Source organism: Malaclemys terrapin, chromosome 2 (assembly GCF_027887155.1).
Source record: "Malaclemys terrapin pileata isolate rMalTer1 chromosome 2, rMalTer1.hap1, whole genome shotgun sequence".
Classification (NCBI taxonomy): Eukaryota; Metazoa; Chordata; order Testudines; family Emydidae; genus Malaclemys; species Malaclemys terrapin.
In genome coordinates this window covers 133,091,390-133,118,039 of record NC_071506.1, presented here as the reverse complement: position 1 = coordinate 133,118,039, position 26,650 = coordinate 133,091,390, and the positions used below count along the sequence as shown (strand labels likewise).

The window sequence follows — 26,650 nt, the reverse complement described above, 5'->3', positions numbered from 1 at the left end:
ACCACTAGACCTAACTGAGCATTAGCAAAAATAAACTAGCCGTGATGTCTGCTTGTATTCCTGCCTTGTTTGCTAGGTGAATATGTAACGCCGACAGCCCCCGGTTGTTGGCAGGCAGGATCGAACCGGGGGCCTCTGGCGCTTAAAGCGTGAGCTGCTACCGCATGAGCTAAAAGCTAACTTGCTGTTAGCAAAGGCTGTGGAGCAGACTCCTCAATCTCTCTCTCTAAGTGGTTTCAGTGCCACTAGATGGGGCAGGAGGTGGGTGGGTTACATACTTCCCCTAGTTGAGGAAGTGTATCCCGAGCTTCAGAGACTTCCCAGTTGAAATCCCAGACGAGCCTCCACTTGTAACACCAACAGACCCAGTCATCAGCCAGCAGGATCGAACCTGGGACTTTTGAAGCTTAGTGCATGAGTGAGCTTTTCTTAGCTAAGGCTATAGAACAGACTCATTTAACTCTCTCTAAGTGGCCTTGGTGCCACTAGAGGGGACAGAACACCACCCCCAGAAGGTGTGTGGGTTACAAATAGATATTGCTGCGGCTTCTTCCTTTTAAAGTACACCAGCAATAAACCCCTGCGAGATCAGCTCCATCCCTGGCGGTTACAGGGAGAGGGTGGCAACAGGCAGCATTTCCGGGCTTCTTGGGTTATAATGGGCCTGAGGACCTCGCTCTGGGAACCCGAGGTGAAAATGGCTGGTGCCTCTCTCAGCGCGGCTAATGACGTAAAATTGGCTTTAAGACAAACTTCAAGTGGTTGCTTGTCCTGTTGGGATTTGGGAAGTGAGTGAGTGGAAGCCTGCCCACTGCTAAAGGACCTCCCCAGCCTCAGGGGAGGATCCACAAAGTCTGGTATCTCAATTAAGTACGGGGGACAACTAATGAGATAACAGGGACAAGAGTGAGGTCACAGGGCTAAACGACGGGAACCTGACGGGGACACCGAGCAGAGAACTGCAGACAGAGCCCACTACTCCTCGAAGGTGTCATGGGAGTCAGCGGGCGCCGCCCAGAGGAACTCTGCCCGGATGTGTGAGCGGACGGAGGATTGGAAATAGGCCCCACAGTTGCAGGAAACCCTGTTGGCCAACCTCCTCTCCCTGGTCTTGTAGATGGCCAGTTTGGCCTGTGCTAGAAGAAGGTTGACAAGGAGGTCCCACGACTTTGTGGGGCCACGGAAGTGGTTGCTTGTCTCGTTACAGCCCAGGCCTCTACCTTTGATCCGGTCCGTGATGTATAGCTGGACCTTAATCCAGTGTGACTGACCTGTTGGCAAACAGTGCAGACAGAAGCCTGAACTCTGGCAGGTAGAGATCCTTTCAGTTAATCTCTTAACACTGGTTGCCTGCTAATACAGTGACTCTGCTGCCATCTGTGTAACATGCTGTGTTTTTCTTACATGTGAGAGCGCTTTGGCCCAGTGGCTGACGGTGTATCTTGTGCCATGCCTGAAACATCATGGCTGTAGCTCAAAGCAGTGCTTCTAGAAATGGCTTGTTTGCCAGACCTCTCCTGTGTCGCTTTCCTAACCATCTGATAAATGCTGCAGATACCCAGATACAGGCTCCTGCTAATTATGGTTAGTAGAACAATCCATTGCTCCCTCTCTGCGCACGTTCAGATTCATCCCACTTCATGTTCCCTTGAGTTTTCGAAGCTGCCACTGTATGCTGCTTTAAAATAATGTTGCTGATCTCTTGAACGAGATTTTCATCAAGATAGGAACTTTTCCATTCAATAACCAGAAGTGCTTTTTAATGCATATTTTCCTGGACCATTAAAGGAGTAAAGAGCCTTAATTAATGGGGTGTGGGGCAAAACACTCTATCAAAAATCCAAGGTCTTACTATCATTCTTCAAGGGATCCATTTAGCAAATATGAATCTCAAATGAGTCTGGCGCTGTGTCTTGTAGTAAATATTCTATCTTGTAATGAAAATCTATTATGACTTCTAGGTACGAGAGAGTGGTAGATGGCTAGAGAACTAAGAACTCTTAATAATGTCTCCAGAGTCCAATTATCCAGTCCTGCATTCTTAATTACTTGCTATGATGAAAACAATACCAACAAGAAAAGTAAAAAGGATAATTCAAGGTTTCAGAGTAGCAGCCGTGTTGGTCTGTATCCACAAAAAGAACAGAGTACTTGTGGCACCTTAGAGACTAACAAATGTATTAGAGCATAAGTTTTCGTGGGCTACTGCCCACTTCTTCGGATGCATCTAGAGTGGAACATATATTGAGGAGATATATATACACACATACAGAGAGCATGAACAGGTGGGAGTTGTCTTACCAACTCTGAGAGGCCAATTAAGTAAGAGAAAAAATTTTTTTTGAAGTGATAATCAAGCTAGCCCAGTACAGACAGTTTGATAAGAAGTGTGAGAATATTTACAAGGGGAGATAGATTCAATGTTTGTAATGGCTCAGCCATTCCCAGTCCTTATTCAATCCTGAGTTGATTGTATCTAGTTTGCATCCGAAAAAGTGGGCAGTAGCCCACGAAAGCTTATGCTCTAATAAATTTGTTAGTCTCTAAGGTGCCACAAGTACTCCTGTTCTTTTTAAGAATAATTCAAAATTGTACAACGTGTGGGTCCTTAGTTACATACTTGTCCAGTCCACTTAAATTATAAGTAGAAGTGGGTGGAAAACTGTTTGTTTGCCATCCTGCAATATCTTTTGAGCATCTGAAACTTTCCCCATACCAAACCCGCATGAAAAATCAAACTCACATTGATTCACTAAATTTGTGAAAAATTCAGAGCAGGTCAGCTGAAACGTTTTTCTGTTGAGTTCAATCTTTAAATTTACCTCTTTTTAGCATAAATTCACTAAAATTTGAAAGGCATTTTGAACCAAAAAAAATCTTTGTCTCAAAAATGATAAAATAGGATGTTTCAACAATTTTGAAACTTTGAAGATCAGAAGCGACCCTCTCCTGCAGTTTTGATTTAAAGGATTTTCCAAGGGGGGAAAAACCTTGTCAGAAAATTCCCAACTGCTCTATTTATGGGAGCAGTGTCCATACCCTATGTGCTGCAAATTCTTCCCATTGAACCCTGCCAGCCCAGGATGGTCCAGAACCTTAAACCATTGCCATAGTTCTTTGGCTTATGTTCTGAATAGAGCTTTAAAGTGTGTGATGTGGTAGGGCAGGAAACTGGTAGAGAAGATGTTGGATCAAATACTATGGCCTCTTCTACAGCTAGTGATCTACTGGAAACAGGAGAGGATAACAATATTTGGATGTTCCCCAAACACATTCAAAGTGGTCTACATTATTGGACAGAGATCACCATTGCTCAAACTTGTAGGCGATGACACTCTAGTACCTGACTACCACATGGAGATCAACTCCTGCTATCCCAAATAGGGAGTGGACACCCTGCACAGCGAAGAGCCAGCAGCTACAGGGCTTTGCTAACCAGGAGAGAAATTTCCAAGGTGAACAGGCAAGCAACTCCTCTACCTGCTGCCACGGAAAAGCCAGCTCAGAGGACTGCTTCTTGAATGACCTAAAAAAATGGCAAGACCTAGGCTCTGATTGGGGCAGATAGAAAACTCCCTTGCCAAGGCCCCTGCCCTTGCAAGTTCAGTTCTAGCTGCCCAAAGTAGAGGCTGATAATGAATGCACTGTGATGTATTGGTTTTGTTTTGTTGCTCTAAATCCAATCCTTGCTCTGCTGAGAATTGCAGGAAGACCAGGAAACTGCTGCTTTCCCGCATTGCTCAAACATAGGCGTATCAGTACCACCAGCATTGATTGATTGCTGTATTGCTGTGCGAAGTTCCCTGTAACTTTAGGTTCTTCACTGGATCTTCTGATCTAGGGCTACGTATGTTTTATTACTGAACCTGCACTGCTATCTTGCAAAGATCAAGATGATTGTCAGTCATCTGAAGGAGACAGGGTGACCAGACAGCAAGTGTGAAAAATTGGGACAGGGCGTTGGGGGTAATAGGAGCCTATATAAGAAAAGACCCCAAAATTGGGTCGGTCCCTATAAAATCGGGACATCTGGTCACCCTAGAAGGAAAGGGGAATTATCAGCATGTCAGCTCTGTACTGCAGTTTCCCAAATCAAACAGCAAACTAGTGTTAGAGCCCGGAACAGAGCCCCCGTCTCCTGCTGCTGTGTTTGGACCAAACAGCCTTACTAAGGTATCAAAAGAAGCCATGCTGTTTAGTTGCAATTTTGCAATCTCAGTACGCAGAGCCGGCCGTAGACCAAATGGCACCTCAGGCAAGGAGTGTCTTTGGCACCCCCCTCCATTTGTTAAACATTTGAATACCTTATTTTTGATTGCATTTGTAGCCCATTTCACAACGTGGATGCAAGGTTTGCATGCATGATTTATCCCTGTCACATAAGCCTGACTGGTGACACCCCACCCCTTGTACCCGCGAGGGCATGGCTGACAACATTCTAGGAGGTTTGAGGAAAATGAATCCACATACGGAATACCTGAAACATGTTACTTCAAACATTCTATCTTCCCTTTTGTCACTAACAACAAAAACACCACCTCCTCCCCGAGCCCAGAACCCCCCAAGCTTGGCACCCTGGGTGTTCGCCTGCCTCTAAATCCATCCGTGGTTGTATGTCTTACTGCCAACATTTTTTAAAATATTTGCCATGTTACATTAAATAGTAGGAGAGGTTGTTAAATGATGCCATGAGAAACTGTACACCTTTCTTTGCTCTGCACTGGTAAAGGAACATAAATCTTCTCTCCCCTTCCCCCCTCCCCCCCCCCCAGTCTTCTGGGGAGATACATAATTTCTCTTTATTGAATGACCAAATAAACTGAAAAGAAAAGCACCAGCCAGTGCTCTGGATTCCTGTGTCTTGGGGCCAGAGATATTTAGTTGCTCTGACATCCTTTCTCTCTGCAGGCAATTAACATCTTGCATCTTATGAGAATAGAGGTCACTGCGTAAAATTTACTGCAGGTAAATTTAGACTCCATGAAATAACTTCACACAGCATGGAAAATCACTGCCTCGGGAAGTCAGGGAGGCAAATATTTCTAGATTTTAAATAGTGCTGGTTAATCTTAAACTAGAGCTGATTGGAGAACTGAATCTCTGTCCCCTGGGAAGATCCAATATTTTGAATCTTGCTTTTGTTCTGAATTGGAATGAAAAGTCAAATTTTCATTAATAGAAATTCTGAAATTTGTTTTGATTTGGAAACAAATGTTTAATGGTAACACACATTCTCTTGTATATTGACATATTAAAATTAGTAATACTGAATTCAAGACAAAGTAAAGTCAAATGTTTCAACAGGATCAGAACAGGAGTCAAAGTGATTTGTTTTGATCCTTAACAAAAATGACATGTTCCTGTCAAAAAAAAATCAAAATATTTCACAAGACTGTGTTTTTCTGCAGTGGAACAGAGCCCATTTTCCCAGAGTCCCTAGCTAGCACCCTAGCCATTGTGCCATCCAGGATGCAAGCTGGCATGGATGGAATCTCCTTTCCCTCTAATGCACAACTGGTCTTGTGTGTTCTGGGGGTGTGCTTTCTAAAGCATCAGGTACCCTGGAAATCCATTACTGGTCTGGATAGGCCAATGACCTGATGTTTTGCTGCTGCAGCACCTGTTCTGGATTCTTTGAATTCAAATTAAAGGATCACAATCCACTAAAAATGGTAGTTCTGTATCAAAATGCCTTACCATGTGTTAGTCACCCTGAGGGTTACTTGTACCTGGCAGAGGTTCCAAGCAGGAGAAAATATTTTTCTTGTCTGTGTACTTTGTAGTTAGTTAGTTTCACTGTTTACTCTGTAGGATTAGTCAATTTACCCTTCTCTTGTGTGCAAGGACTTTTGGAGAACAAAAAATGGCAGAGGGATGTCAGAAGCAGCAGGCATAGGACCTGACACTACTTTAATTGTATCCTTAAAGCCTTAAGAGAAGTTGCATATCTTCCCATATTTATTGAAGCACCAAGAAAACCAAAAGGAAAAGCACTAGCCAATGCCCTGGGTTCCTGAGGCAGGGGCCTGGAGATCTCAGTCGTGCTGACACTTCTTCTGAGCAAACAAACCACCAGGAAGTGCCACTGGCTGGAATGTTTGCTTTTGTTCTTGGGAAGCATACTGAATGTCATGATCAGACAACTGTTTGTGATCTGATGGGAGGAGGGGAAGAGAGCCTTATTTTTCAACTCGCCTCTTGTTGCACCAAGGAAACTCCCTTGGCATGATTCCTTCTTACTCATACCAGTGTGAGTGGGTGGAGGACCAGGTGGAATGGAAGAGGTCTGACACATGGCATATCTAAAAAGCAAAATATATACTCTTCAGAAGTAAATGGATGCATCCTATCAGGTGGAGGTGATTGATTTGACAGTATTCAGAAGGGGGTGACTGAAAGCATGAGAACTATTCAACTTTTCCTCAAGATTCTAGCATCAAAGTAAACAAGAGTCTCCTCCAGCACATCACTGGATTAAAGCCTAGTGCTGCATCCTGCCCTCAGACTGATCCCATCTTGTTGAGTGATGATGAACAGATCTCTTACTCCTTCTGCGCTGCTTCTTTATGTATCTGTAAAATGGGTCTTTTATTTATGTAGTATCCATGGCATGCATAGTGCTTTTGAGAAAGAGAAGAAAACTTGCCTTCTCCAAAAAGTTGGTGGCTGTCTACTGCAGCCACTCAATGTTGTTTTTTAAAAAAAAAAAAAAAAAAAAAAAAAAAATTGTTGCAGGTCAAACTCTGTTGCTGGGATCAAAACTGGTGTGTGTCACTCTATATAGCTGGGTGAATCCCCACTGTGCCTGATTTAGAGCAAAGGATGGCTTCCCCCCCCCCCCCCCACTCCATCCCCTTCCCAGATCACTCCAAATCAGAGACTTGAATCTGGGTTTGCCACATCACAGGCTAGTGCAGTTGCCACCCAGTTAGTGTGGGTTCATTTTCGTTCATTCTCTCACCCACCCCTCACAACAAAAACCAAACCTTCCCGGTGAAAGTATTCCACTGCTTCATTGAAGCTGTATGTCACTTAAGCAAAAATGTTCCAACCAGCTCTTCTCAAAATGGATCAATATTTTACTTGGGGGAGGGGGGGAAGGAACCCTCACCAGGAAGATTACTGAAACCACTATTGGAGCAGTTATGCATTTTTTCACTTACTGAGAAACCGGGGTTTTAGTAAACAAAATGTTGATAGTTTCACTAATGGCACAAATGAGCCATCAGTTTGCCACATAACTTCCAGGTTTTTGAAAAACTGGTGTTTTTAATGAGGGGAGAAAATCCTAGTTCAAAATATTTCAGTTGGCTCTATTTTGCTGAGAAATTATATTTTTGTTTTGTGTGTTTTTTGTTTCAGATCAGATTGTTGTCTTTTTGGGTGACTTTTTGGTTTGTTTGGCCAGTGAACCAAAAATCAACTATTTGCACAGTTCTTCTGCTATTTCCTCACTGTCTCAGAGGCCTAAAGCATCTGTAAAGAAAGATGTTGTAGACAGGCCGCAGTACTGTTGTTTGCTTCATTGCCGGACAATATTGTGTCTATGCATTCTGAATCTCCCTTTACCAGGCATGTATCTAGAAAGCAAACTGTCTATTGGCTTTAAGCCTCCAGGGAGGTGGGTCGTGCTGGCTGATGGTCATTTGACCTTGCAAATGAACATAGAAGCCGCTGTACTGAGCTTTGCAATGTGACTTCATGCCTGTAGCAGGCTCCACTCAGCAGTGGTGGGCATGGCGTTCTTGCTGTCATTACAGCTCTGCTCTCTGCGAGAGTCCTAAGATCATTAGAATTACTCTGCAAATAGTTTTTTAGGGCTAACACCCAAGTTCATCTTACACCAGATATAGCAAAAAGGCTTGTTCTCAACTGCTCAGTCTACCTACGCAGTCACTAAGGGAACTCTGTTTGCCCCTTGCCCATCCTCCTATCCCTTTGCTCATATTGTGTTTCATAACTATCCATGATGGAAGTGGCTGACAGTGTGTGTATCCTGCTCTCCTCCTCTCTGGTAAGCACCTCCCTGAGCGTGCCTCTTTGCAAGCCAGTCTTGACTTGCTGCAGAATGGTGCCCAGAGCCTCGCTCCGGCTCAAAGCCACGCCTGGCAAATGCACTTTATATAGTAAACAATAGCTGTGCGGGGAGGCAGGAGCCCAACAGATGCCACGTCACCGTATCAAAAGCAAGTGAAGGGCCCAATGTGAGCAGCATCAACAGGTATTTATTGTGATGCAGGGAGTATCTTGGGGGTGTGAAAAGCAGCGAGTGGATTAGCAATCAGAAAGGACACGATTGGAGTGTGTGTAACCTTGGCGTTCCTCATCTGCGAAGCAATGATGCCTTCCTTAAAGGGGATCCAAGATTTAATTCATGTTCCTGCCCTTTACTGAAATGTCTCCAGGAGTGCAGTGACCGCTTGTCATGCTTGGGAAGTATGGATATGTACTCTGTAAACCTTGACACAATGGCAGCGGGGGGATGCAGACACACATTCCAATGCAAATCCTAGTGTAGATGCACTGCTAGGGTTACCATACGTCTGGATTTTCCCGGGCATGTCCGGCTTTTTGGGCTCCAAATCCCCGTCCGGGGGGAAATCCCAAAAAGCTGGACATGTCCTGGAAAATCGGGACATGCGGGCTGGCGGTGCTGGGCCGGGGGCTGGGCCGGGGGGTGCTGAGCGGGCCGGGGGTGCTTGGCCGGGGGCCGGGCAGGGGATCGGCAGTGCTGGGCGGGCCGGGGGTGCTCGGCCAGGCCCGGGGCCGGCACCCCAGGGCCCGAACCGACCCAGGCTGGAGACGCCGGGGGGGCCAGACTGGGCCACGCCTCCTCCCCCCACACTCCTCTTACCTGCTTCAGGCTTCCCGCAAATCAAATGTTCGCGGGAAGCAGGGGAGGGGGCGGAGTTGGGGCGGGGACTTTGGGGAAGGGGCGGAGTTGGGGCGGGGCTGGGGGCGGGGCCGGGGCCCTGTGGAGTGTCCTCCTTTTGGAGGCTCAAAATATGGTAACCCTATGCACTGCTGTGGTGTAAAAGTGACTGGTACCAGGAGTTTCCCAATGCAAGCCCCTCTTGACATACTATACCTGTGTATATACTATGGGTTACCACTGGTGCAAATCCCCCACTGTAGACCAAGTGCCACTGTCCAAGCTCCTGGTGCTGGCTGACCCAGACTGGGTGCTGTGGGGTGGATCCCAATGTGACTAGGCACTGCAGTAAATGTTACAGTGGATGCCTAGGAGGATGCGAAGAACTCCTTTATGACCTGTTACAATAAAGGGATTCCATCTACCAGGAACCAGGTTCTAAGCCATTGAGCAAGTGGGACAAACTCTCTAGGGAATTTCTCAAGTGTCACCACTGCAGAAATTCTGAAGTGAGTTAGAGAAGATGCCAGCAAGGAGGATGGAAGGCTGGGCCTACAGAAGGCAGAGCACTGAATCACCCAAGTGTTCCTTGCAGGAGCATGCACAATCCAAGTTCAAGGCCATGTGAGTGTCCCCTGCGCTAATCTCAAGTGGGTATTGGCAGCATTGTTGGTTACCCTGACTGGGTTTCTCCATCTCTCAAAAGGAGAGACCTGTCAAAATGGGGAATGGAACTGTGTGCTTCTCTTAGCAGTGGGAAAGGCGAAATGTATGCTGCCAGCTATCTTGCTCACCTCAAGTAATAAGGAGAGATTTGGTGGCTCACAGCCACGTAGCAAGTGTTGCGAAGTCACGAGCTTCGTGCCATGGGGCTAGAATTTCCCTTGATCAGCACATGCAGCTACCACTGACCTCATTCGTCATTCCACCAGTTATACTGGGGAATGTGGAGCTCTTGAAATCGTTAACTCCTGGATTACAGTAGAGGATGAGAATGTAAGGCCTGGCTCTGCAGTCATGCAAGCAGGTGCCTTGACTTCCGTGGGAAAAGAATTACTCACCTGAATTGGTGTTTGCAGGATCAGGGCTCTAATTATAGGGCTTGCCCATCCCTGAACGTGGGAACGCTGTGCGATTACTCCCAAACCTGAGGATGGCTCCCATTACATTCCTGGTTCCTCTTCTGTTGATGATAGTGGCATTCTCACTTGCCCGTGCGCTCTCTGCATGTCCGTAACTATTATGTTACAATGGCGCATGTGTTGTAATACGTATAAGCAAAAACACTATCCGCTGGGAATGACAGCCAGAATTAATTAGCCAACCGTCTTTATTGCCTGGTGCATCCTACAAATGAACGTTTCATGGCTGGATCCTTCCCACTTAACTTGGAGGCAGTCACTAGGGGGTGTAGTAATTCAGAGCTGTGCAGAGATTCACTCTTCTGGTTCTTTGTAGACTTGCACCCTCTGAAATTAAGGTGGGTGCCCCAGCATTTGCCTGTCCTAGAACGTATGCCTAAAGCCTTTTCACAACCTATGGAGATGGGAATAGGGTTTGCTCAAACCTGGGCTGAGTTTGGGATTTATATAAATGGGGGATCTGGGATTGTCTAGCGCAGGGGTTCTCAAACTAGGGGAGGTTATTACATGGGGGTGGGGGAGGCACCAACCTGTCAGCTTCCACCCAACCCCTGCTTTGCCTCCAGCATTTATAATGGTGTTAAATTAAAAACACTTTTTTTATATATTTATAAGGTGGGGGTCGTACTCAGAGGCTTGCTATGTGAAAGGGGTCACTAGTACAAAAGTCTGAGACCCACTAGTCTAGCGACTTGAGCGAAGGAACTGCAATCCAGGATTTGCCAAGAGCGGGATCTCACAGAGCTCTGGGACTGGGTGTTGAGATTCCTGGATTCTATTCCTGCTCTCCCACATGTTACACTGCCTTGGATCAGTATCTTAACCTCTCCATGTTTCCATTTCTGCTAACACAACCCCCTTCTCCATGCTCCCGCCAGTGAGGTAGGTGAGTATTTGTAAAGCACTATTGGATCCTCTCATGAAAAGCCCTATAGAAGTGGTAGCACATAAAATACGAGGTGCATATTGAACTGCGGGACAGCACCTACAAAACAACTGGTCACCCCAGACTGGTCTCTCACTTAGGAGTTAGCAGCTGCCCTTTTTCTCTTGGCTATTTGCCTCTCCTGGTATATTCTCTCTCCCATCCCTGGCTTCCAGTCTCGCCCTCTGCTCTCCTACTGAAGAAACCATCTCCATGGCAACCTAAAATGCACCCTCCCAGTTTCTTCAGCTGGAGATCAAGGACCACTCCCTCCAATGTCAAAATCTTCCCAGAAGGAAGCATATCAACTAACCCGCAACAAATGCTCCATTGTGCGCCCCCCCCTCCCCCCGAGAATGGGGAGCCAGAATTGGAACCTGCCTCTAACTGTCAAGTCTGAGATGACTGACAGTTGCAAAACCCATTCGGCTTCAGCTCCTGCTTCCCTGCTCCTCTCCCTTTCCCGCCCTGGCACCTGCCATCTGTCACTCTGGCTGGGCATGAGGATTGACTGAGGGTTACAAAGTCCAGCCAGCTGCAGTGTTTATCTGCCTGCTTAAGGCAGATAAGTTCCCTGCTCCAGCCTGGCCTGATTCTTCAGTTCCAGGTAAACTGCCCAGATTTGGGGGACCGGGGGGTGGGGGGGGAGACTGACCTGCTTCGGGAGAGGGGGCTGTGGAAGGGCAATTTCCTCTCCCTGTTGGCTATTCCTGAATTAGGGAGCAATCAAGAGAGGCAGAAACAGAGGTAGGTGCACCAGAGAAGGGAAAAGAAGTATCAGGAAGTCCAGCAGGAAAGCTGGTCTCATGCTTAAGTGGGACTTGCATCCAATCCCTGCTCGACCTTGGGCAAGTCACTTAAGCTCTGTCCTCAGTTGCCAACCATCTGCTTGGATGTTGTATCCATTGCAAGCTCCTGGGCAGGGACGGTCACTTACTACGTGTGTGTATGACATCTAGCACGGTGGGGCGTGTAAGGGTGCATCTACGCTGCAATAGAAGACCAAGGCCACAGCCATGGCTGACCTGTGTCGGCCCACTTGAGATGTGGGGCAATACGTTTGCAGTGTAGATGCTCAGGCTGGAGCCCGAGCTTTGAGACCCTCCTGCCAGGCTCCAGCCCAAGCCCGAACATTTACACTACTGTTTTATAACCCCAGCCCGAGTCAGCTGGCCCCGGCTCTGAGACTGGTGCCATGGGGTTTTTTATTGCAGTGTAAATATACCCAAAGCATCCTACCACATACAAATCCACAGTTCTCCTGGAATAAGCTCTCTGACCCCTTCTTGATTTACAAATTTTGAATAATAAAGGCTCCACTGAAGGCTTAAAGTAGGGTTACCATATTTCAGCAAGCAAAAAAGAGGACGGGAGGAGCCCCGCCCTAGCCCCGCCCCTGCCCCTCCCACTTCCCGCCCCCCCTGACCTCCCAACCCTCCCCCCGTTCCTTGTCCCCTGACTACCCCCTCCTGGGACCCCTGCCCCTAACTGCCCCCCAGGACTATCTAAGCCTCCCTGCCTCTTGTCCCCTGACTGCCCCAACCTTTATCCACACCCCCACCCCCAGACAGACCCCTGGGACTCCCACGCCCCATCCAACCACTCCCCACCCCCTGACAGCCCCCCCCAGAACTCCCAACCCATCTAAACCCCTCTGCTCCCTGTCCCCTGACTGCTCCGATCCCTCTCCGCACTCCTGCCCCCTGACAGCCCCCCCCAGAACTCCCAACCCATCTAAACCCCTCTGCTCCCTGTCCCCTGACTGCCCCCTCCTGGGACCCCTGCTCCTAACTGCCCACCAGGACCCTACCCCCTACCTGTACCCTGACTGCCCAAAACTTTCTCCACTCCCCCCCAAAAGCCCCCCCCCCCGTTTCTTGACTGCCCCCTCCAGAACCTCCCTGCCCCTTCTCCTGCCCCCCCTTACCCTGCTGCTCAGAACAGGGTGTTGGGCTCTGTGCGAGCCGGACACGTGGCTGAGCTCCCCAGCACAACAAAACCCGGTCCCTGGCCCTGCACAACAAAACCCGGTCCCTGGTCCGGACCGGGTTGCAGGGGAGAGCTGCCCTTGTATCAGCACAAAGTGCTCTCGCTCCCGTTTTGCTACCCTGCATGGCAGTAACCGCTCCCAGTTGCAAAAGGGGAGGGCTGCACTTTGTGCTGAGACACTTGCTCAGAATGCAGGGCGGAGCTCCTCTCCAGCTGCTCCGGAGTCCAGCCCGGGACTTTCCTGCAGCCCTCCCAGCCGCTCGCTCTGCTGTGCCGGGGGAGGGGGAAATCCCGGACATTGTGAGTGCTTTACAAATTCCCCCCGGACGCTATTTTTAGCACAAAAAGGAGGACATGTCCGGGTAAATCCGGACGAATGGTAACCCTACTTAAAGGTGCCACAACCCCTCTGGTGGGGGACAGGCTCTGCCTAGTAACTGGAGGGAATCCACTGCGAGAGGCTATGGTGGAACCACTCAAAGTGAATTAGTGTGTGACTGTCTAGAATGGGAACCCCAGGTATAAAACCTTCATATCTTATAAAGCCAGAAAGGCAGCATGTGCTCATCTAGTCTGACTTGCCTAGCACAGGTCATAGGACTTCCCTGAATTAATTCTTGTTTGAACTAGAGCAGAGATCTTGGGATCCAACCTTGATTTAAAAATATGCAGAACGAATTCCCGTTTGATTCCTAGGCCTCTATGCTGTGTTCCTCACTGAGGCTCCAAAGCCCCTTCTCACTCCGTGACGAGCTGGCTAGCTGCAGCGTCCATGGAAATTGTTCTCAGTAGTTAAATGTGTTCATTTGAATTTCTTGGGTGAAATGAGGCCGTGTTTCATGCAAACCTCCCTCCTCTTCCCCCACACTGTGAAGCTGTACTTCACTGTGTTACAAAAAGCAGCAGGGAACTCGCATGACTATTCAGAGAGAAACCTTGGTTTAACCCTGGCTAGTACTGCAGAGTAAGGATGTCTGCTTTGATCACTGACTAGCCAACAGAGTGTTGTCCCTCAGGATGCGCACTCTCTGAGCAGTCGACTCTAAGACATGCTACATACTGATAGGGCCTAGGCACTACTGTAGTACAAACAATGCTCTGGAGGCCTGGGTGTGCTAGACACTGCACACATATAGTCTTGCATCTGAAGAAGTGAGGTTCTTACCCACGAAAGCTTATGCTCCCAATACTTCTGTTAGTCTTAAAGGTGCCACAGGACCCTCTGTTGCTTTTTACAGATTCAGACTAACATGGCTACCCCTCTGATACTTGACATATAGTGAGAGAATTCCTGCCCTCAAGAGCTTACAGTCTAAAAGGGCAAAACAAAGAATAGTGGGGTGGGAGGGAACAGTCAGGCTTGTACTTCAGGGGAATCAAATCCAGGTCTCCTGACTCCCAATCCATCATTCCATCTACTGGCCCAGATTGTATCAGAAGGGAGACCAGAACACTACATCTTCTCTTTCTGGGGTTTTCTGGGTTCAGCCCCAAACCTCATCTGCTTCAGCTGCGTGTTTTTTGGAGCTGCAGTATTGATTCAAATATGGAATTCAAAATGCAAGAACTGCCATGCTAAGTGAGACCAATGGTCCATCTAGCCCAGTATCCGGTCTCTGGCAGTGGCCAGTACCGGAGCTTCAGGGCAGTGTAGCAGGTTGCATCCATGAATGTGTTCAGGAAAATGTTGATAGATCCATTGCTATAGCTGGAAGAAAGCCCAACAAGGCATGGGGGAGGAGAGAGGGAGTATGGAGTGGGGGGCATGGAGGAATAGTGGGTACACTTGAATTGAGTTTGCATCAGCTATAGCCAGGGAAAGCCACTCACTGTCTTCTCCCTCCTGTATACCCAAAGCAAACAGCAGAAGTGCAGCTGATTTATTTTTTTCTGAGGTCTGCTCAGCTGCCTGTTACACAAGGCAGCAATGGGGCCCTCCGAGGAGCAAGGTCTTGCTAAGGGCTAGCAGCAGACAGAGCCTGGTGGGAGTCCTGTGTTCCCTGGTGCTGTCTGTCATTAGTAAATGCAATTACCCTCTGACATAACAGAGATTTAAATGATGTAGAATTGGCAGAGGCAAAAGTGATTTGTAAGAATGGCTTTGCTTTGTCTGCAGCTTATCTCCAGGACTAGATAGCGAGCAGGGCTAAGAGATGCAGTGGAAACGCTCACACTGCCAGTGAAACAGCAAGGCAGCTGCAAACCGTCTCATTGCAGTAGAGCTGAAAGGGAGATGAGGTGCGTGCTCTGGTGGAGGGCTGGCTCCTCAGGAAGCCACTGTCCTGCACTCGGTGCCAAAGGGAGCCTGTGTGTGGGAGAAGAGGCCTTGCTGAGAAGGTCTGGGGTGCCACTTGCCATTGGAAAGCTCTAACCTGATGTCCCTTGGTCTCTGACAGGTCAGGATGAAGCTGCTGGCCGCTGTGGTGCTGGTTGCAGGCTTGGCTGGTGTCGCTGCTTGGGGAGGTGAGGCCTTCGCAGGGGATGAACACAGGGGCACCTGCGTCTTTGAGAAGCTGACTGGCCAGGACTACAAGTTCTGCAGGTGAGCAGCTTCCACTTGTTGCTGTTCTCAGATTTGCCAGTGCCTTGAAACACCATGTATCTGGGGGGCCTGTGGAGGAGAAGCCTGCAGGTCTCAACATGCTCAGGAATGTAGGACTTGCCATACCAGATTGACCTGATAAGTCATTGCATCAGGTATCCTCTGGCTGCCAGCTGTAGGCTAAGCTCATACATCAAAAGAAGGTAGTTCCCCACGCAGTGGGTCTCATGGGCAATCCTGCATGCAACGGAAGTGAAAGGATGGTGACCCTTCCTGACCCTTTTATGGTAAACTAATAGTGCCCTGAAGCATGAAATCTGACTTCCCTTCTCTTTTGGTCTGCAGCTACAAATGCTATTGTTCGTAATGTTATCCAGGCCCTTCATAAATCTGGCTTGTAGCCTCCTAGTGTAGTGAATGCGAGCCCTGACAGCATGGCGGGGCAAAGCTAAATCCATTGTCTGTCTGCTCTGAGGTTGACCTTAAGTTCTGACCAAGGTAATGTACAGTCCACTGGGACTTCTAGTCTTTGCATTATTTTATGCAAGGTTGGTCCTTGCATCCTCACCTGGTCATGTTTTAATCATTCCCTGACCTGTACAATACAGTCGACTGTAACTTTAATTTGTATAGCCTCTGTCCTGCAAAATGCTTCACTGAGTCAAAGATGAAGATCAATAATAGCTAGAGCAGGCTTAAAAAAAACCCCAAACATGTTTTTCTTGTGGGGTTTTCCACATTGTTTTCTAAAGAGAGTGTGTGTATGGTGTTTAAGCAGAAATTTTTGTTTTGAGTAAAGGCTATTTTTTTTTAAAAGGCCATGGCAGGGGCGAGACCTTGGAAGCTCAAAAGTGAGCATATCAAGAGAATACTTGATCTGAGATTTGAAAGGGGGAGAATGCAGGAAAGCTACTTTTACAGGCTTTGACAACAGAAGAGACGGCATCAACGTTGTGGGGAAGTAACATACCTTATGGCTCCTTCTAACAACTGCTCCATTGGAGAATAACGGGTCACTGATGTTACTGGCTAACAATGGTGCTGCTTCGCTTAGGTTGTAGAGGATCTGTGGTTTTGGTGCTTCAGGGCTGTGGCTCATCCTCTATTGAGGATTTGTATGGGATGTTGGACCCAGAAGCACAGCTAGGAGACAAGAAGGGATGGTGCATCTGTCTTTCCTTTTATTTTTAACAGTATTACTAAGGACTTTTGCATAAAAATAGCATCTCCATTTCTTCAAGGTGAACTGAAATGTTCATTTTAAAAATAAGCAACTTAAACTGAGCTCCCAAATTATTAAGGACTTAACCTTGCTACTTATTAGTATATTTTATCCCATCTCTGATTTCCTCCCACATGTCACAAACAAGAACATCTTGCTTTGAACTCTCCACCTCTCCTGCCCTATGTGCACAATTGTTCCTGTCTTGTTCATATATTGTGCATTCACTTAGCTTCCCCGTTGGCTGGAGGATTTAATGGCTCCTCTTACAAGGTTCATGTCGGTTCCAGCTAACCTTTAGAGCAGCCCTAGGCCATCTTCTCTGTTAATCTGGAGCTCGCATAAAGGCATGACCTGTAGTTCTGATTGCAGTGTAATTCGTTCTAGGTCTATGACAATGTGCAGTTTCTCTGGTGTTACATGACATGGTAAGGAAAAATGATTCAGAAGTCTGCCTTGGTTATTTATATGGCCCTTGTTACCAGAGCTTCAGAGTGCCCTATGTCAGATAGGGAAGTATTTTTAGCACCATTTTACAGATGGGGAGAAGAACGGGGGCATAGAGAGACAAAGTGACTTGCCCAAGGTCGCACAGGAAGCATGTGGCGTGGCAGAGCAGTGAACAGACTTGGGGTCTCCTAAGTCCCAGACTAAAACCTTAATCACTGGGCAAAGGGGAAGGGAAGCATGTTCCAGCAGAGGGACCCAGCATCTCTTGCTTTTGTGCACCTTTGGAAAATAAACCACCACAGAATCTAGCAAAAGTTATGACACTTCAGTAATCTCCTAACTACAGGTGGGCTGGAATTTCTCAATTAGGGTGGGCAGGTACACCAAGCACTAACAATGTGCCAAAAGGTCCTTGAAGATCACAAATGGCCAAGAGCTGGGTTTTACATCTCAATCCCAGCTCAGAAAAGCACTTAACGTGATGGGTGCTTCCATTATTCTCTGAGAGACCAACACTAAAGGAAGGTTCAAGGGGGCTGAGTTCATTTTCCTTTTAGTATCATGGCCCTGGTTTAAGGACCTCATAAGAACGGCCATATTGGGTCAGACCAAAGGTCCATCCAGCCTAGTATCTTGTCTACCGACCGTGACCAATGCCAGGTGTCCCAGAGGAGTAAACCTAACAGGTAACGATCAAATGATCTCTCTCCTGCCATTCATCTCCACCCTCTGACAAACCGAGGCTAGGACACCATTCCTTACCCATCCTGGCTAATAGCCATTAAAGGACTTAACCTTCATGAATTTTATCTAGTTCTCTTTTAAACCCTGTTATAGTCCTAGCCTTCACAACCTCCTCAGAAAATAAGAGCTAATTCATTCCTCATTTCCCCACAAAAGCAGCCCTAAACACCACAGTCTTACCCCAGTGTTTCTCTCCTCCTGCCCCTTATTCCTTTCCAGAGGGGACTTGGAGGTTTTCTACCCAGAACTGGGAGACGTTGGCTGCACATACATCCCCAAGTGCAATCAGTACCGGAAACGGATCAGCAAGGAGTGGCGCAGCCCAAAGATTGCCTATCCACAGGCTGACAAGGTAAAGCCTAAATCAAGTCCCTTATGTGTAGTTGCACTGGGCCATACAGAAGAATCTGTGGGCTTTTGTCTAAGGTATTTGGATTTGTGGATTAAACGTGGACAAATTTCTCATGTGATCTTGTATCACAGTGTGCCTTAAATGGAGGCATTTATTAGAGAAAATAGCTACCACTTATAGATAGACAGGCTTCCACACAGCTTAGGCTCCAGCCTTGTTTCCCAAGGACCATACCCCTGCCTGGAACTCCACACTGCACACAGACTCTAGTGTCTGAATAATACACCGCAAGGAAGTGCATCATCAGGAGACGGTGTCCTTTGGGAATCAGGGAACAGGAATTCAATAGTCAAGTTTTCTTAAAGGACAAGGGCTATATGTACACTAGAGATCTTAATTTCTTTGTGAAATACTCAGCCATATATCTCTATAACCTGAAGTTTTTTCACTGACGCCCCTCAACTGATGGGATTGTAACTAGTAATCTGTGCTCTGCATAAAACATTCCCCCAGGGAGGGCGCTAAGTGGTTGGTGTTGAGCCCAGAGACAGGGCCGGCTCTGGCTTTTTTGCCGCCCCAGGCAAAAAAGCCTCCGGCCGCACCCCTCCTCCCCCCAGCACGGCAGGGGAGGACGGCCGGAGCCCTGGGGGGAGGGCAGCGAGCCCCAGCCGGGGCTCCGCTCTCCCCAGCGGCCGGGGAGAGGGCACCGGGGGGGGGAGGGCGGCCGGAGCACCGGGGGGAGCGGGGCAGCGAGCCCCAGCCGGGGCTCCGCTCTCCCTGGCAGCCAGGGCACTGGGGGGAGTGGGGCGGCGAGCCCCTCCAGGTGCCGCCCCAAGCACAAGCTTAGTGGGCTGGTGCCTGGAGCCGGCCCTGCCCAGAGAGAGCTTTTAAACTCATGCACTCTGCGGGTGCTATTTGTGTTGTGGAAGAAAACCAGCTCTTGCTTCAGTCGAGCATCAAAGTCCAGCTGAGATGCACTAAGTGAAATGGGAGATTCAGTTTCTGGGTGGGACTTTCACAAAAAAATTCCTCATTGGTCTCTGTCTGTCTGCTTCTATTGTCTTCAGTGGAAAAAGCCTCTACTGGCTGCATTGGGAGCAGAGGTGGGCCAACAAGTGCGCATATACCCAGTGGACTTGGCCCTGGCATCTTCACAAAAGTGAAATTCCATGGCTGTTGGACATAAATGTCAGATCAAATGTAACCGTAGGTTCTTTTTTGTAACTGTGCTAATTCACTGGCACTTAACAGGGGGTGCAGCTTGGCTTGCTGCTTCTTGGTTTCCAAATTCCGTAGCACTTTGGTTCAGATTTCACTTGTATGTATTTTTGAAGATAACTGCTCAGTTGGCTTTTTCTGCCCAATCCTTTCATGGATGGCTGCAGCAATTTAAAGTAGGACTTTTTGGTTCTTGTGAAAATATAACAGGGAGTGCTTGTGAAAAATCTCACTGTCTGCACTTAAACCACATGAATTCTATTAAGATATCAGGGCTGCTTTTTACAAACATGATTTTAAGTGAGATTTTTCTTGCCTGTGTTACTAGTGCCACCTTGGATATTAAATCTGACCACTTAAACAATTTCCTTTTACTTCTGGAGCTGCTCACTACTTGTATTCCACTGCTCATGGATAACCAAATTAGACTGATAAGCGGGGTGAGGTAATATCGTTTACTGGGTCAATTTCTGTTGGCAAAAGAGACAAGCTTACACACAGCTCTTCTGCAAAAACAAAAAAACCCCAACAACTCTAGGCTGGTCAATTTCACTTTGGTATCTAGTCAGTGTCACTTCCTGACTCTCCTGCATTAGTTCAAAGCTGCAGGATTTTGGTTGCAAACCAATTGTCTGGCAGATTTTTTTAAGTTCTCTTGTTTGGATTTAGGTTTGGTTTGAATTGAAGTAGAAATGAATTTGCAAATATCTTTATTTGGCTTAGTTTTGCAAACTTTCTTTTCCCCCCAAAACCTTAGTTTGGGAGCTATATTACTGGACCGTGTCCCTGACACTGTTTATGTGCCACTGTCTTGTAAAGGCAATGTTTGGTCTGTTGAAACCACTGGCTGCACAGCCAGAATGAACTGTGGGTTGTTGTAGTGCATAACTGCAGATCTTTTGTAATTCGTGCAAACCGGACACTTCACATGTCTTGTCACTTTATTGGCTGAGGGACGCTGTATAACACTTGCCATTTAAATTGTAGTCTGGAAACCATTGCACCTCCTAACATTTGTATGTGCATTAGAGGATGACCTGTCCTGCCCATCTCTGCACTGCATTGGTCAGGTGGTAGGAGGTGTCAATCAGATTCAAAGACTAGCTCTTGTTTCTAAACGGCACAGCTTGGTGTAGCTGCACTGGGGTCTTTCCCCAGGCTCCTGTGTCCTGTCAAGGGGCACATGGAGTGGCTGAACTGCAGTAGCAAGGGCTTTGGAAGAAGTGACTCAGAGCTGCTGATGACCCAGTCCCCAAACCACCTAGGCCTAGGTGAATGCTCGGCACAGAGCATAAGCCAGTTTTCAGGGAGAGATGGAACAGCAACTGCAGGCCCTGCAGGAAGTATACAGGTGTGTTTTGGCTCAGGCTGTGCTCCAGACAAGAGGGAGAGGTGCTGGTGGTATCTGAAAGGGAACAGGAGGGAGGAAGGTTTAGGGGTGAGGTTTGTTCTGGAGACCCATTTCTACTATAATCAATTACTTGACTGGGTTAAAGCAGATATCGATGTCTGGATCTTTTCTGCTGGCAGAGGGCCTCCGACATCTGCCTGAGAGCCTCCTTCACTTCAGTCCCTATGGCAATCAAGAACCAGCCTGGGTGTCTAGCGACCGCGCATCCTACTGCCTTGCAGGGGTATCGCAGCTTGGGGGGCCGTGCTCAGTCCCTCATTCCAGGACTGGGAGTGCTTCGAAACTCAGTGAGGGAGCACCTGGTGTTATCATGGAGGCATGGAGTGGTTCTGATGGCTTCTGGAAAGAGATCTATCTAAACCACACTCTGATGGAAGATCACTGTGAGGAGAGCCATTGGCTGTATGGGAAAAATGCTGAATGGCTCTGGGCTCGGGCACTGGCAGGATGGGATATTCACTGCACTGTGAGTTCCTGGGATGGAGACCCTTGTCTAGGAAAGAGATTCGCTGGCTGCTGTGCTTGGCAAGCTAGAGGGCGTGAAGCAGGAAGCCCCTGTGGGTGGGCACTGGGCAGTGAGATATCGTGGTTGTCAGCAACGTTCTGCATCATTACAGCTCTTGACACCACAAAGAGGGAAACACGTGACTAAATGTGACCCAGCAGTAAATCCCCTCTCCCCTTCTAGTTCTTTCCCACCTGTCTGTTTTGTAAGCCTGTTTTGTAAGCCTGCTTGGGGAATAAGCTACTTCTAGCATGGTAGCGACCCCTACTGGGCAATAGAGAGAAGCCAAGCTTTTGCTTCGAGTGAGACTTGTACTGTGTTGGCTGAATGCAGCTGTGTGGGAATAAACCCTGAAGGCTTCATGGCAAACTCAAAGGATGGGCTGGGTTCAGCCAACCTGACCCAGTGCAGGAGCAGGGGAAACTGGAGATTTGAATCTCTCGGATGTTTGGGAGTTTGAAATCTGATCCTGGATCCAGTGTTTGCAAATGGGCCCAATCTTTACACTGGGTCCAGGTCTGAATTTTGTGTTTTGCTTCCCCCATCTCTGCTTTTGAACCAACTTGGAGGAGTGTCACCAAACAAAGCTTGATGGGTTTAATCCCAGGCCTGGGAAATTTTGTGATGAACCTGAATCTTGGGTGGTCTCTGAAGTGAATTCAAACCTAATGTTTCCCTGGGCTCGCTAGGGGGTATCCCTACGCTTCAGGAGGGAAGGGTCTCAGAGCCTGGGCTCCAGCCCAAGCCCAGATGTTTACACTGCCATTTTATAGACCTCCCCCTGTCCCCCCCTAGCTCTGCGAGCCCAAGTCAGCTGGCATGGACCAGCTGCGGCTGTGCTATGGGTGTTTTATTGCAATGTAGACATACCCTGAATGTCTTCCAGATTCTCTTCCATTGGCTCTTTAAACTGGACTCCTCAATTAGCCAGAGCTCTTTAGGACAGACGAGCTGCAATAGCTTCACTGGCTCAGTCTCTTGATATTTACATTCTTTGGCAGGGGAAATTAAAAGCTGGGCCCTGATGAATGGGCCAAAGCGAAGTCAGCCAGGAGCTTGGTGGGCTATTCAGAGTGGTCCAGGAACAGTGGGATTTGATTACCCTCGTTGTGGCCTGGGGCTGGTCAGACTCAAAGTAAGATACCGTCCCTCTGCCAAGGAGCTTGCAGCCTAAGGTAGACACCGACCGTCTGCTGCTCGCTGGACAAAGGCTCTTGTGCCGTTATTCCTTGGGCATTGTCGCTGAAAGGCTTTCAAGAAAAAAGGCATCTTAAGGAGGGTATTGGAATGAAGAGAGGCTGTTCCAGGCATGAGTAGCAGCAGAGAGGGGACACAAAGGTGAGATGCAGGCTGCCGGCTCGTTACGCAGCTAGGCGATCTGAGCTTTGCTTCCTAGCTAGCCATAAAGGAGAAATAAACAGCTGAACGTCACCAGAGCACAACCGTCACTGTAAGCCAGCACGCTTAGCCTGGTGTTTTTCCTGCTGCAGCATGTATGTTGCAAACCAGTAAATAACCTTGGAACTGATACTAGCGCTTCCAAACTTTGCCTTGACTTTCTATGGATATAAAGGATGACACAAGGCGCTAGGCTGTGCAGAATCTGACTCCCGCTGTTTAAAGTGCAGCATTCTCCTTCTTCTGTTCTGCATTGGAGAGTGGGTGTGGTACAGCACGTGGGGATTCTGTTGCATGAGAGATTTGCAAGCCATGTGAAATGCTTGCTGTATTTGTAGAAGACTGCTAGATGGCACCATTGACCTTTTATTCTCCTTGCAAGCACTCCTGGGAGGATGGAGATGGAATGGGACCAGAGATGCTCGGGTTACTCAGGTAGCAAGTGCTCTGGGTTCTCTTATGACCATGTGGTCAGGACCTCCCACTTGCATCTCATATGAAAGGCAGCACAGTGCCCTTAACACCACCTGAAGAATCACCATTGCTGTCCCGGAGTGGTACACGGGTTTTCCATTCTAATATAGAGCAGCCCTGACCTTGCTTAGCAGCTAACAGACTCACATTGCAAGGTGACCATCCTAAAGGATATGCAAGCAAACAAATATCCACAGTCCATTGATGACGACTCTTAATACTTTTCCTGTGTATCTGATAGAACACGGAGATGTCCTGGTTTCCCATTGATTACTGTGCCAGTCACTCTTTTCAGCACTGGAAACACAGCAGCAGCTGGTGTAATCCTGAGATGCAATTGACACAGAAGAAACTTTAAGCTGGTACTCTGGGGTGGGGTTTACTGCACAGTTGATAAGCCCCTGGGTTGAGAATCACTTTCACTGGCCACTTGGTGGTAATAAGAAATCTCCCTCCATGTTGCTGTGGAAGCAGAGAAAGAACTGTCATGCATTGCATCCCCTTCCTGTCAGTTCTTTCTCTGCTTCCACATTGCCCAAGTTGCCTGAAGTACAATACTCCTAAAAAGAGGGGGGAGCCCCTCAAGCAGCCATCAGTGAGGTGTTAATATGCAGCACTTGTATATGGCTCTTCATCCATAGATCTCAATGCACTTTAGAAAGGTAAGTATTGTTACTGGCATAGACAGGCAGTGACTTTCTCAAGGTCAATCGGCAGGTTAGTAGCAGACCTGGGAATAGAACCTTTATCTTCAGAGTGCTTGTCCGGGGCTTTTGCCACTAGGCCTCGCTGCCGAGACAAAAGGCCTGATTCAAGTGAGAGTGCACTGGTGTAATCAAGGCCAGAAATTGGCCTGCAGAATCTGGTGATGGCCCATGAGGAGCGAGCTCAGCTTGCATTTCTGATCCCAGGCTGAGTTGGTAGCTAGTGGGTGGGGAGAAGAATCTAGGTACCAGTAAACTTGAGCTAGCAGATTTTGTCTGGAGTCACTGAGATGCAATGAACGTGGGAGCCCAGGTTGGTGTTTCTAGCACCTCTTCCTTGGGGTAAGCCCCACTTTAATGCTAGAACTGGTGGCATTAGAAAATAGAAACTGTCCACGAAACCCCATTTAACCCAGCACAGTGGAAGATTGCTCCTCTTCATCTGGACATCAAGCCTGTTGGCTTCTAGTGTCCCAAGTGACAAGTCTTCAGTCTCTTCTCTTTGAGACATGACCCCATGGTTCAACAGTTCTCACTGTTTGGACAAATGCCCCAACCTTCTCTTGTTTACTGAGTTTTACCCTCTGTCCTCCTAGTTTGACCCTCTTCGCATAAACTGCTTTCGCAGCACTTTTGGAGCCACTGGTGTCATGCTGGGATCAGCCAGCAGGGGGTGCTGCATGAATGCTGTATACTGCAGGCTTTTCTCCCTAAGTGTGTATGTGTGGCTGGCTGACTAACCTGCTCCTGAACAGCTTGGTAGGTTTCCAAATAAGTCTTTCAGAGAGACAGAAAAGCACACAATGTGCTGGGTTTTGCAGCACGTTATAGTATTTTAATTTTCAGCAAGGGGCAATGCACAGTGAGATCTGAAACGCAGAGCCGACTCTAAAGGGCCATGCTTTTGTATATATTCTTAACCCTTGAATGCATTAGGATGCTTTTGAAGTTTGGAGGAGCTCTCGTAATGTCCGTTTCCAACAAAAGGAATTGCCTGCAGGTGAGATTGTCTGTGTTGAATTGGAAACTAGTGTTTGATCAGGGCTGACCCCAGCCACTAGGCATGGCTGATTTAAGCTAGGCTCCTGAGCTACAGTGTGGTGTGGTTACTCATGGCCTTCAGGTGGATCAGGAGGTGCCTCCTTCTGTGGATTCCCATAGGTGTGCTCTCTGACGGACATCCCAGCAGGTGATAGTGTTTCTCATGCTTAGAACTGGGTTTTGAGGGTCAGGTCTCGGGGGTTCTTTCCATCTGTCACCGACTCACTGTGTGAACTTGGCAAGTTGCTTCACCTCTCTGCCTCCATTTCCTCATCTGTAAAATGGGGATAATGATACTGATGGGTGTTTTGCTACTTGATTGTTAAATTCTTAAGAAAGTGTAAAGCTGATCAGGATTTTTTCCATTTTTGGTTAAATGAAATCTTTTTTGCAGGAAGTGTCTTGCTTACAGTGGAAAGTTGGCGTTTTTGAAGAACCAAAACGCTATAGATTTTGGTTTTCCTAGGAAAATATGAGTGCCCATTTCCCATGGAGTGGAGGTGGGGATTTTAATTAATGATCCCAGAGGAGGCCAAATTCTACATGCATATTCGGAAATCCTTGCTGTGGTGATCCTTGGTAAATAAGATCTCTCTTCACCGGGCAAGTTTCAGTCTTTCTGATTTGCTCCTTTTTAAGCCAGTGTTTGGCCTGAATGTGGTACCATGTTTCTGTATGAACAAGGTATCAAACTTTTTTTGATGGGGTATCAGTTTGAGTGGCTCCTGACCCCATATTCTCTATCTGGCACATGGGACCGACTGGGGTGGGGGTGGAGGAGGAGAACAAGAAGACACCAAGGTTTAAATTGTGGGGGAAGTTTCACTTTTCTGATAAAATGAGTAAAAAAGTGTTTTGAGTAGAGGACAGGCTGTAAGCAGAGACAACCCTGAAGGCAAGGGAAGGAAGTGAGGCAGAGCTACCTTTCTGTCGTCCTGGTATCTGGGTGTAGGGTGACCAGATGTCCTGATATTAGGGGCTTTGTCCCAATTTTTCACACTTGCTATCTGATCACCGTCTCTGGGTGCTTCCCGGTGATGCATAAAGCCAGGGATGTTGGATTTCTCCATGGCTTTGTACACTCTGAGATACTCCTCCCCACCCCCACCCCCAGTAACACACAGAAGCTGCTTTGCAGTGTGTGTTCAGGACATACAGGGGTCCATCCAATGCAACATCTCCATTTCCCTGCAGTTTGTTAGCACAGAAGCCAGTTGACCACCTGGCAAGGATTGAAATCCAGTTCCAATCTAGTCATTGTGTATCCTGTGTGATTTCCATGCAGCCATCTGTGAAGATGACCTGTCAGAGGACATAGAGCAGTTGATCTTGCTGTGTTGGTGGCACTACTATGAGTGGTGGTGATTGTCTGCTGGCCTAGTCTGCAGAGTGTGCCCACTGGGGAAGGCCAAGCTGATGGAACTTTGCTTTTTCCCCACTGTAGGTGAAACCATCTTTCCCTAAAAAGAAGAACAGGAGTACTTGTGGCACCTTAGAGACTAACAAATTTATTAGAGCATAAGCTTTCGTGGACTACAGCCCACTTCTTCGGATGCATCCGAAGAAGTGGGCTGTAGTCCACGAAAGCTTATGCTCTAATAAATTTGTTAGTCTCTAAGGTGCCACAAGTACTCCTGTTCTTCTTTTTGCGGATACAGACT

The 26,650-nt window shown here is 47.8% G+C and overlaps 1 protein-coding gene across 5 annotated transcripts in view; it reads left to right on the top strand.

Annotated features, from left to right (window-relative positions):
• The window catches only part of PEBP4 (phosphatidylethanolamine binding protein 4), a 224,314-nt gene that overhangs the window by 11,738 nt on the left and 185,926 nt on the right, over positions 1-26,650 (top strand). For 2 of the 5 annotated variants that reach the window (XM_054017319.1, XM_054017322.1), the window contains exons 2-3: positions 15,325-15,470; positions 18,106-18,238. In XM_054017319.1, coding sequence (XP_053873294.1) covers positions 15,325-15,470; positions 18,106-18,238 — 279 coding nt within the window. Of the gene's footprint in view, positions 1-8,091; positions 8,222-11,440; positions 11,547-15,089; positions 15,167-15,324; positions 15,471-18,105; positions 18,239-26,650 lie in introns of those variants that run through there. The other 3 variants (XM_054017321.1, XM_054017320.1, XM_054017323.1) reach the window with 3 other exon arrangements.